Here is a 12,500-nt window from a genome sequence, read left to right as displayed (position 1 = left end):
GATGATACAGAGAGAGAGGGAAGAGAGGAAACATGATGATACAGAGAGAGAGGAGAGGAAACATGATGATACAGGGAGAGAGGAGAGGAAACATGATGATACAGGGAGAGATGAGAGGAAACATGATGATACAGGGAGAGAGGAGAGGAAACATGATGATACAGGGAGAGATGAGAGGAAACATGATGATACAGGGAGAGAGGAGAGGAAACATGATGATACAGAGAGAGAGAGGAGAGGAAACATGATGATACAGAGAGAGAGAGGAGAGGAAACATGATGATACAGGGAGAGAGGAGAGGCAACATGATGATACAGGGAGAGAGGAGAGGAAACATGATGATACAGAGAGAGAGGAGAGGAAACATGATGATACAGAGCGAGAGAGAAGAGAGGAAACATGATGATACAGAGAGAGAGGAGAGGAAACATGATGATACAGGGAGAGATGAGAGGAAACATGATGATACAGGGAGAGAGGAGAGGAAACATGATGATACAGAGAGAGAGAGAGGAGAGGAAACATGATGATACAGAGAGAGAGAGGAGAGGAAACATGATGATACAGAGAGAGAGAGGAGAGGAAACGATGATACAGGGAGAGAGAAGAGGAAACATGATAATACAGGGAGAGAGAGGAGAGGAAACATGATGATACAGAGAGAGAGAGGAGAGGAAACATGATGATACAGGGATAGAGAGGAGAGGAAACATGATGATACAGGGAGAGAGAAGAGAGGAATCATGATGATACAGAGAGAGGAGAGGAAACATGATGATACAGGGAGAGAGAGGAGAGGAAACATGATGATACAGAGAGAGAGAGGAGAGGAAACATGATGATACAGAGAGAGGAGAGGAAACATGATGATACAGAGAGAGGAGAGGAAACATGATGATACAGAGAGAGGAGAGGAAACATGATGATACAGAGAGAGGAGATATTTAATTTTTTTAAACAAGAAAATAGTGCTGTCTGGTTTGACTGATATCAGGATCTGAAGCGATTTATACTTTTACTTTTGAAGTATATATTTTTTAATTACATTTACTTTTGATACTTAAGTATATTTAAAATCAAAAACTTGTAGACTTTTACTCAAGTAATATTTTACTGGGTGACTTTTACTTTTGAGTCATTTTCTGTAAAGGCATCTTTACTCAGGTTTGTAAAGGCATCTTTACTCAGGTTTGTAAAGGCATCTTTACTCAGGTTTGTAAAGGCATCTTTACTCAGGTTTGCTAATTGGGTACTTTTTCCACCACTGCCAATTCATTGCCTTCATGTGCCAGCATAGCTAGCTCCAGCTTCTGTGGATGTGGTTTGCAATCGAGCCAAACAGACCCCTTTGTGTAAGCTGAATTGTGGTAACTAATGAACTCTGAATCTGATATGGCCCTGACTGTATTTGACCAAGTCCGCATAGTCAGAACCTATATCATGTATTTGGCTGAGTTAATAAAGGCCCATTTAAGAGGTTCAACAGTATTGAGACTCCACTAATGCCTGTCGACATCAAACCCCTGTTAGGTTTTCACCTGTGAACCTTTGGAGCCAGGAACACACACGACTCATGACCGATCTCCCTCCGTTTGTGATTTCAAAGGAATGTTCAAACTAATTACGCCTTGCCCTGATTAAACAATGAAGCTAATTACAATGTCTTAATTGTTGTTGTTAACTAGCGACTCTCTCTCTCTCTCTCTCTCTCTCTCTCTCTCTCTCTCTCTGTCTCTCTGTGTCTCTCTCTCTGTGTCTCTCTCTCCCTCTGTCTCTCTGTGAAAAGACAGACAGACAGACAGGGGATGGGCAGATGGACAGACAGACATTGGGTGGCTGTGTGAAAATTACTTGTAGCTAGGTATAATTGTTACAGACTGGGTTGTAGGTTGGTATAATTGGTACAGACTGGGTTGTAGGTTGGTATAATTGGTACAGACTGGGTTGTAGGTTGGTATAATTGTTACAGACTGGGTTGTAGGTTGGTATATTGGTACAGACTGGGTTGTAGGTTGGTATAATTGGTACAGACTGGGTTGTAGGTTGGTATAATTGTTACAGACTGGGTTGTAGGTTGGTATAATTGGTACAGACTGGGTTGTAGGTTGGTATAATTGGTACAGACTGGGTTGTAGGTTGGTATAATTGTTACAGACTGGGTTGTAGGTTGGTATAATTGGTACAGACTGGGTTGTAGGTTGGTATAATTGGTACATACTGGGTTGTAGGTTGGTATAATTGGTACAGACTGGGTTGTAGGTTGGTATAATTGGTACAGACTGGGTTGTAGGTTGGTATAATTGGTACAGACTGGGTTGTAGGGTGGTATATTTGGTAAAGACTGGGTTGTAGGTTGGTATAATTGGTACAGACTGGGTTGTAGGTTGGTATAATTGGTACAGACTGGGTTGTAGGTTGGTATAATTGGTACAGACTGGGTTGTAGGGTGGTATAATTGGTTACAGACTGGGTTGTAGGTTGGTATAATTGGTACAGACTGGGTTGTAGGTTGGTATAGTTGGTATAGACTGGGTTGTAGGTTGGTATAATTGTTACAGACTGGGTTGTAAGTTGGTTATAATTGTTACAGACTGGGTTGTAGGTTGGTATAGTTGGTATAGACTGGGTTGTAGGTTGGTATAATTGGTACAGACTGGGTTGTAGGTTGGTATAATTGTTACAGACTGGGTTGTAGGTTGGTATAATTGGTACAGACTGGGTTGTAGGTTGGTATAATTGGTACAGACTGGGTTGTAGGTTGGTATAATTGGTACAGACTGGGTTGTAGGTTGGTATAATTGGTACAGACTGGGTTGTAGGGTGGTATAATTGGTACAGACTGGGTTGTAGGTTGGTATAATTGGTACAGACTGGGTTGTAGGTTGGTATAATTGGTACAGACTGGGTTGTAGGTTGGTATAGTTGGTATAGACTGGGTTGTAGGTTGGTATAATTGTTACAGACTGGGTTGTAAGTTGGTATAATTGTTACAGACTGGGTTGTAAGTTGGTATAGTTGGTATAGACTGGGTTGTAGGTTGGTATAATTGGTACAGACTGGGTTGTAGGTTGGTATAATTGGTACAGACTGGGTTGTAGGTTGGTATAATTGGTACAGACTGGGTTGTAGGTTGGTATAATTGGTACAGACTGGGTTGTAGGGTGGTATAATTGGTACAGACTGGGTTGTAGGTTGGTATAATTGGTACAGACTGGGTTGTAGGTTGGTATAATTGGTACAGACTGGGTTGTAGGTTGGTATAGTTGGTATAGACTGGGTTGTAGGTTGGTATAATTGTTACAGACTGGGTTGTAAGTTGTATAATTGTTACAGACTGGGTTGTAAGTTGGTATAGTTGGTATAGACTGGGTTGTAGGTTGGTATAATTGGTACAGACTGGGTTGTAGGTTGGTATAGTTGGTATAGACTGGGTTGTAGGTTGGTATAATTGTTACAGACTGGGTTGTAGGTTGGTATAATTGTTACAGACTGGGTTGTAGGTTGGTATAGTTGGTATAGACTGGGTTGTAGGTTGGTATAATTGGTACAGACTGGGTTGTAGGTTGGTATAGTTGGTATAGACTGGGTTGTAGGTTGGTATAGTTGGTATAGACTGGGTTGTAGGTTGGTATAATTGTTACAGACTGGGTTGTAAGTTGGTATAATTGTTACAGACTGGGTTGTAAGTTGGTATAGTTGGTATAGACTGGGTTGTAGGTTGGTATAATTGGTACAGACTGGGTTGTAGGTTGGTATAATTGGTACAGACTGGGTTGTAGGTTGGTATAATTGGTACAGACTGGGTTGTAGGTTGGTATAATTGGTACAGACTGGGTTGTAGGGTGGTATAATTGGTACAGACTGGGTTGTAGGTTGGTATAATTGGTACAGACTGGGTTGTAGGTTGGTATAATTGGTACAGACTGGGTTGTAGGTTGGTATAGTTGGTATAGACTGGGTTGTAGGTTGGTATAATTGTTACAGACTGGGTTGTAAGTTGGTATAATTGTTACAGACTGGGTTTGTAAGTTGGTATAGTTGGTATAGACTGGGTTGTAGGTTGGTATAATTGGTACAGACTGGGTTGTAGGTTGGTATAGTTGGTATAGACTGGGTTGTAGGTTGGTATAATTGTTACAGACTGGGTTGTAGGTTGGTATAATTGTTACAGACTGGGTTGTAGGTTGGTATAGTTGGTATAGACTGGGTTGTAGGTTGGTATAATTGGTACAGACTGGGTTGTAGGTTGGTATAGTTGGTATAGACTGGGTTGTAGGTTGGTATAATTGTTACAGACTGGGTTGTAGGTTGGTATAATTGTTACAGACTGGGTTGTAGGTTGGTATAGTTGGTATAGACTGGGTTGTAGGTTGGTATAATTGGTACAGACTGGGTTGTAGGTTGGTATAGTTGGTATAGACTGGGTTGTAGGTTGGTATAATTGTTACAGACTGGGTTGTAGGTTGGTATAATTGGTACAGACTGGGTTGTAGGTTGGTATAATTGTTACAGACTGGGTTGTAGGTTGGTATAATTGGTACAGACTGGGTTGTAGGTTGGTATAATTGGTACAGACTGGGTTGTAGGTTGGTATAATTGGTACAGACTGGGTTGTAGGTTGGTATAATTGGTACATACTGGGTTGTAGGTTGGTATAATTGGTACAGACTGGGTTGTAGGTTGGTATAATTGGTACAGACTGGGTTGTAGGTTGGTATAATTGGTACAGACTGGGTTGTAGGGTGGTATAATTGGTAAAGACTGGGTTGTAGGTTGGTATAATTGGTACAGACTGGGTTGTAGGTTGGTATAATTGGTACAGACTGGGTTGTAGGTTGGTATAATTGGTACAGACTGGGTTGTAGGGTGGTATAATTGGTACAGACTGGGTTGTAGGTTGGTATAATTGGTACAGACTGGGTTGTAGGTTGGTATAGTTGGTATAGACTGGGTTGTAGGTTGGTATAATTGTTACAGACTGGGTTGTAAGTTGGTATAATTGTTACAGACTGGGTTGTAGGTTGGTATAGTTGGTATAGACTGGGTTGTAGGTTGGTATAATTGGTACAGACTGGGTTGTAGGTTGGTATAATTGTTACAGACTGGGTTGTAGGTTGGTATAATTGGTACAGACTGGGTTGTAGGTTGGTATAATTGGTACAGACTGGGTTGTAGGTTGGTATAATTGGTACAGACTGGGTTGTAGGTTGGTATAATTGGTACAGACTGGGTTGTAGGGTGGTATAATTGGTACAGACTGGGTTGTAGGTTGGTATAATTGGTACAGACTGGGTTGTAGGTTGGTATAATTGGTACAGACTGGGTTGTAGGTTGGTATAGTTGGTATAGACTGGGTTGTAGGTTGGTATAATTGTTACAGACTGGGTTGTAAGTTGGTATAATTGTTACAGACTGGGTTGTAGGTTGGTATAGTTGGTATAGACTGGGTTGTAGGTTGGTATAATTGGTACAGACTGGGTTGTAGGTTGGTATAGTTGGTATAGACTGGGTTGTAGGTTGGTATAATTGTTACAGACTGGGTTGTAGGTTGGTATAATTGTTACAGACTGGGTTGTAGGTTGGTATAGTTGGTATAGACTGGGTTGTAGGTTGGTATAATTGGTACAGACTGGGTTGTAGGTTGGTATAGTTGGTACAGACTGGGTTGTAGGTTGGTATAATTGTTACAGACTGGGTTGTAGGTTGGTATAATTGTTACAGACTGGGTTGTAGGTTGGTATAGTTGGTATAGACTGGGTTGTAGGTTGGTATAATTGGTACAGACTGGGTTGTAGGTTGGTATAGTTGGTATAGACTGGGTTGTAGGTTGGTATAATTGTTACAGACTGGGTTGTAGGTTGGTATAATTGTTACAGACTGGGTTGTAGGTTGGTATAGTTGGTATAGACTGGGTTGTAGGTTGGTATAATTGGTACAGACTGGGTTGTAGGTTGGTATAGTTGGTATAGACTGGGTTGTAGGTTGGTATAATTGTTACAGACTTTGTTTTATCTGTGCAGGGTGGGAATCTAGAGGTGTTCTTACCTATGCTGGTGGGGGGTTGGGTTAACAGGTCTTACCTGTACAGGTGGGGGGGTTGGGTTAACATGTCTTACCTGTACAGGTGGGGGGGTTGGGTTAACAGGTCTTACCTGTACAGGTGGGGTGTTGGGTTAACATGTCTTACCTGTACAGGTGGGGGGTTGGGTTAACAGGTCTTACCTGTACAGGTGGGGTGTTGGGTTAACAGGTCTTACCTGTACAGGTGGGGGGTTGGGTTAACAGGTCTTACCTGTACAGGTGGGGTGTTGGGTTAACAGGTCTTACCTGTACAGGTGGGGGGTTGGGTTAACATGTCTTACCTGTACAGGTGGGGGGGTTGGGTTAACAGGTCTTACCTGTACAGGTGGGGGGTTGGGTTAACATGTCTTACCTGTACAGGTGGGGGGGTTGGGTTAACAGGTCTTACCTGTACAGGTGGGGGGTTGGGTTAACATGTCTTACCTGTACAGGTGGGGGGTTGGGTTAACAGGTCTTACCTGTACAGGTGGGGGGTTGGGTTAACAGGTCTTACCTGTACAGGTGGGGGGTTGGGTTAACAGGTCTTACCTGTACAGGTGGGGTGTTGGGTTAACAGGTCTTACATGTACAGGTGGGGTGTTGGGTTAACAGGACTTACCTGTGCAGGTGGAGTGTTGGGTTAACAGGTCTTACCCGTACAGGTGGAGTGTTGGGTTAACAGGTCTTACCTGTACAGGTGGGGGGTTGGGTTAACAGGTCTTACCTGTACAGGTGGGGTGTTGGGTTAACAGGTCTTACCTGTACAGGTGGGGGGTTGGGTTAACATGTCTTACCTGTACAGGTGGGGGGTTGGGTTAACAGGTCTTACCTGTACAGGTGGGGTGTTGGGTTAACAGGTCTTACCTGTACAGGTGGGGGGTTGGGTTAACATGTCTTACCTGTACAGGTGGGGGGGTTGGGTTAACAGGTCTTACCTGTACAGGTGGGGGGTTGGGTTAACAGGTCTTACCTGTACAGGTGGGGGGGTCAGGCTCCCAGAAGAAGCGGCTGTTGATCTCTGTGCAGGTGATCTTGGTGGCCCCCTGAAGGACGTAACCGGGATCACACTGGAACAGGACATGGTCTCCGGGCTCCTTGCTGTCCCCACTGCGGGTCCCGTTGGCGGGCAGACCTGGGTCGTTACATGACGTAGCAGTGGACACTGGAGACAGAGGGGAAAAGATGAAACCGATGGTAAAGAGACTGTCTCTTTCCAGCTCTACATTTCTAACTGAAATATCACTTTTTCTTTTAACCTACATTTTATATAATCACAAGCTGATGAAAAAGGTAGAGTCGTTTCTAGGTATGTAGAATAGCTACTTCAACATATATACCAATAAACAGTATGCATACAGTGCATTATCAACATGAACACATAGCATGTAGCTTCCATTCAAATCTCCCATTGGTACCACAGGCTCGATTTACAGTACAGGTGCATATACACATTTATGATCCAGACCAATTCATTTTAAGGTTATTCCCCCTCGCCCTTTTTTTCCTCTCGTGCAAACTATATAACATTCACCCTCTTACCAGAGAACTGCAGAGCGAAGCCCTGTTTGGATGTGAAGAAGTCGGTGGTGAACTGGAGGCTGACGGCTTTGAAGGTGCTGTGGGCGTCAGGCGGAAGGGTCGAGCCGCTGAGCTCCCTCAGGAGGACCCCTCCATCCTGGGGACCGTCCCAGATACGTAACACATCGTGGACCTCCTCCGTATGGAATACCAGGAAGTGGAGACTATGGAGGGAGGAAGAGGAGTTAGTCATGGAGGTTAGGGGGGAGGAGAGGGGGAAGTATAGAGAGGAAGAGGAAGAGGAGGTAGTGGTGGAGGCTAGGGGGAGGAGAGGGGGAAGTATAGAGAGGAAGAGGAGGTAGTCATGGAGGCAAGGGGGGAGGAGAGGGGGAAGTATAGAGAGGAAGAGGAAGAGGAGGTAGTCATGGAGGCTAGGGGGGAGGAGAGGGGGAAGTATAGAGAGGAAGAGGAAGAGGAGGTAGTCATGGAGGCTAGGGGGGAGGAGAGGGGGAAGTATAGAGAGGAAGAGGAAGAGGAGGTAGTGGTGGAGGCTAGGGGGAGGAGAGGGGGAAGTATAGAGAGGAAGAGGAGGTAGTCATGGAGGCAAGGGGGAGGAGAGGGGGAAGTATAGAGAGGAAGAGGAGGTAGTCATGGAGGCTAGGGGGGAGGAGAGGGGGAAGTATAGAGAGGAAGAGGAGGTAGTCATGGAGGCTAGGGGGGAGGAGAGGGGGAAGTATAGAGAGGAAGAGGAGGTAGTCATGGAGGCAAGGGGGAGGAGAGGGGGAAGTATAGAGAGGAAGAGGAGGTAGTGGTGGAGGCAAGGGGGGAGGAGAGGGGGAAGTATAGAGAGGAAGAGGCAGAGGAGGTAGTGGTGGAGGCTAGGGGGAGGGGAGGGGGAAGTATAGAGAGGAAGAGGAGGTAGTCATGGAGGCTAGGGGGGAGGAGAGGGGGAAGTATAGAGAGGAAGAGGCAGAGGAGGTAGTGGTGGAGGCTAGGGGGAGGGGAAGGGGAAGTATAGAGAGGAAGAGGAGGTAGTCATGGAGGCTAGGGGGGAGGAGAGGGGGAAGTATAGAGAGGAAGAGGCAGAGGAGGTAGTGGTGGAGGCTAGGGGGAGGGGAGGGGGAAGTATAGAGAGGAAGAGGAGGTAGTCATGGAGGCTAGGGGGGAGGAGAGGGGGAAGTATAGAGAGGAAGAGGCAGAGGAGGTAGTGGTGGAGGCTAGGGGGAGGGGAAGGGGAAGTATAGAGAGGAAGAGGAGGTAGTCATGGAGGCTAGGGGGGAGGAGAGGGGGAAGTATAGAGAGGAAGAGGCAGAGGAGGTAGTGGTGGAGGCTAGGGGGAGGAGAGGGGGAAGTATAGAGAGGAAGAGGAGGATGAGGTAGTCGTGGAGGCTAGGGGGAGGAGAGGGGGAAGTATAGAGAGGAAGAGGAGGATGAGGTAGTGGTGGAGGCTAGGGGGAGGAGAGGGGGAAGTATAGAGAGGAAGAGGAGGATGAGGTAGTGGTGGAGGCTAGGGGGAGGAGAGGGGGAAGTATAGAGAGGAAGAGGAAGAGGAGGTAGTCGTGGAGGCTAGGGGGAGGAGAGGGGGAAGTATAGAGAGGAAGAGGAGGATGAGGTAGTCGTGGAGGCTAGGGGGAGGAGAGGGGGAAGTATAGAGAGGAAGAGGAGGATGAGGTAGTCGTGGAGGCTAGGGGGGAGGAGAGGGGGAAGTATAGAGAGGAAGAGGAGGATGAGGTAGTCGTGGAGGCTAGGGGCAGGAGAGGGGAAGTATAGAGAGGAAGAGGAGGATGAGGTAGTCGTGGAGGCTAGGGGGGAGAAGGGGAACAGGAGATATTAGATCAGACAAAGAGGGGAAAATGCAGTGTCATAGAGGAAGTGGAAATGGAGGAGGTAGGGGGAGGAGAGGACCCAGTCTAGACAACCTAACGATTCACTGTTAGATTCACAGTCTAGACAACCTAATGATTCACTGTTAGAGTCACAGTCTAGACAACCTAACGATGCACTGTTAGAGTCACAGTCTAGACAACCTAATGATTCACTGTTAGAGTCCCAGTCTAGACAACCTAACGATTCACTGTTAGAGTCCCAGTCTAGACAACCTAACGATTCACTGTTAGAGTCACAGTCTAGACAACCTAACGATTCACTGTTAGAGTCACAGTCTAGACAACCTAACAATTCACTGTTAGAGTCACAGTCTAGACAACCTAACGATTCACTGTTAGAGTCACAGTCTAGACAACCTAACGATTCACTGTTAGAGTCACAGTCTAGACAACCTAATGATTCACTGTTAGAGTCCCAGTCTAGACAACCTAATGATTCACTGTTAGAGTCCCAGTCTAGACAACCTAATGATTCACTGTTAGAGTCACAGTCTAGACAACCTAACGATTCACTGTTAGAGTCACAGTCTAGACAACCTAACGATTCACTGTTAGAGTCACAGTCTAGACAACCTAACGATTCACTGTTAGAGTCACAGTCTAGACAACCTAACGATTCACTGTTAGAGACCCAGTCTAGACAACCTAACGATTCACTGTTAGAGTCACAGTCTAGACAACCTAACGATTCACTGTTAGAGACCCAGTCTAGACAACCTAACGATTCACTGTTAGAGTCACAGTCTAGACAACCTAACGATTCACTGTTAGAGTCACAGTCTAGACAACCTAACGATTCACTGTTAGAGACCCAGTCTAGACAACCTAACGATTCACTGTTAGAGTCACAGTCTAGACAACCTAACGATTCACTGTTAGAGACCCAGTCTAGACAACCTAACGATTCACTGTTAGAGTCACAGTCTAGACAACCTAGCGATTCACTGTTACAGTCCCAGTCTAGACAACCTAACGATTCACTGTTAGAGTCACAGTCTAGACAACCTAACGATTCACTGTTACAGTCACAGTCTAGACAACCTAACGATTCACTGTTACAGTCACAGTCTAGACAACCTAACGATTCACTGTTAGAGTCCCAGTCTAGACAACCTAACGATTCACTGTTAGAGTCCCAGTCTAGACAACCTAACGATTCACTGTTAGAGTCACAGTCTAGACAACCTAATGATTCACTGTTAGAGTCACAGTCTAGACAACCTAACGATTCACTGTTAGAGTCACAGTCTAGACAACCTAATGATTCACTGTTAGAGTCACAGTCTAGACAACCTAACGATTCACTGTTAGAGTCATAGTCTAGACAACCTAACGATTCACTGTTAGAGTCACAGTCTAGACAACCTAACGATTCACTGTTAGAGTCACAGTCTAGACAACCTAACGATTCAATGTTAGAGACCCAGTCTAGACAACCTAACAATTCACTGTTAGAGTCACAGTCTAGACAACCTAACGATTCACTGTTAGAGACCCAGTCTAGACAACCTAACGATTCACTGTTAGAGTCCCAGTCTAGACAACCTAACGATTCACTGTTACAGTCCCAGTCTAGACAACCTAACGATTCACTGTTAGAGTCACAGTCTACACAACCTAATGATTCACTGTTAGAGTCCCAGTATAGACAACCTAACGATTCACTGTTAGAGTCACAGTCTAGACAACCTAACGATTCACTGTTACAGTCACAGTCTACACAACCTAATGATTCACTGTTAGAGTCCCAGTCTAGACAACCTAACGATTCACTGTTAGAGTCACAGTCTAGACAACCTAATGATTCACTGTTAGAGTCCCAGTCTAGACAACCTAATGATTCACTGTTAGAGTCCCAGTCTAGACAACCTAATGATTCACTGTTAGAGTCACAGTCTAGACAACCTAACGATTCACTGTTAGAGTCACAGTCTAGACAACCTAACGATTCACTGTTAGAGTCCCAGTCTAGACAACCTAATGATTCACTGTTAGAGTCCCAGTCTACACAACCTGACGATTCACTGTTAGAGTCCCAGTCTAGACAACCTAACGATTCACTGTTAGAGTCACAGTCTAGACAACCTAACGATTCACTGTTAGAGACCCAGTCTAGACAACCTAACGATTCACTGTTAGAGTCACAGTCTAGACAACCTAACGATTCACTGTTAGAGACCCAGTCTAGACAACCTAACGATTCACTGTTAGAGTCACAGTCTAGACAACCTAGCGATTCACTGTTACAGTCCCAGTCTAGACAACCTAACGATTCACTGTTAGAGTCACAGTCTAGACAACCTAACGATTCACTGTTACAGTCACAGTCTAGACAACCTAACGATTCACTGTTACAGTCACAGTCTAGACAACCTAACGATTCACTGTTAGAGTCCCAGTCTAGACAACCTAACGATTCACTGTTAGAGTCCCAGTCTAGACAACCTAACGATTCACTGTTAGAGTCACAGTCTAGACAACCTAATGATTCACTGTTAGAGTCACAGTCTAGACAACCTAACGATTCACTGTTAGAGTCACAGTCTAGACAACCTAATGATTCACTGTTAGAGTCACAGTCTAGACAACCTAACGATTCACTGTTAGAGTCATAGTCTAGACAACCTAACGATTCACTGTTAGAGTCACAGTCTAGACAACCTAACGATTCACTGTTAGAGTCACAGTCTAGACAACCTAACGATTCAATGTTAGAGACCCAGTCTAGACAACCTAACAATTCACTGTTAGAGTCACAGTCTAGACAACCTAACGATTCACTGTTAGAGACCCAGTCTAGACAACCTAACGATTCACTGTTAGAGTCCCAGTCTAGACAACCTAACGATTCACTGTTACAGTCCCAGTCTAGACAACCTAACGATTCACTGTTAGAGTCACAGTCTAGACAACCTAACGATTCACTGTTAGAGTCCCAGTCTAGACAACCTAACGATTCACTGTTACAGTCACAGTCTGCACAACCTAACGATTCACTGTTAGAGTCCCAGTCTAGACAACCTAACGATTCACTG

At 45.0% G+C, this 12,500-nt stretch overlaps 1 protein-coding gene across 1 annotated transcript in view; it reads right to left on the bottom strand.

The window, feature by feature from the left end:
• Nucleotides 1-12,500, bottom strand: part of csmd2 (CUB and Sushi multiple domains 2) — an 895,829-nt gene that overhangs the window by 351,095 nt on the left and 532,234 nt on the right. Inside the window, 2 exon segments of the mRNA XM_031789283.1 lie at nt 7,032-7,223; nt 7,601-7,803. Of these exon segments, the coding sequence (XP_031645143.1) occupies nt 7,032-7,223; nt 7,601-7,803 (395 nt within the window).

This window comes from Oncorhynchus kisutch, linkage group LG14 (genome assembly GCF_002021735.2).
Source record: "Oncorhynchus kisutch isolate 150728-3 linkage group LG14, Okis_V2, whole genome shotgun sequence".
NCBI lineage: Eukaryota > Metazoa > Chordata > Actinopteri > Salmoniformes > Salmonidae > Oncorhynchus > Oncorhynchus kisutch.
This window is presented reverse-complemented; position numbering and strand designations above follow the sequence as displayed.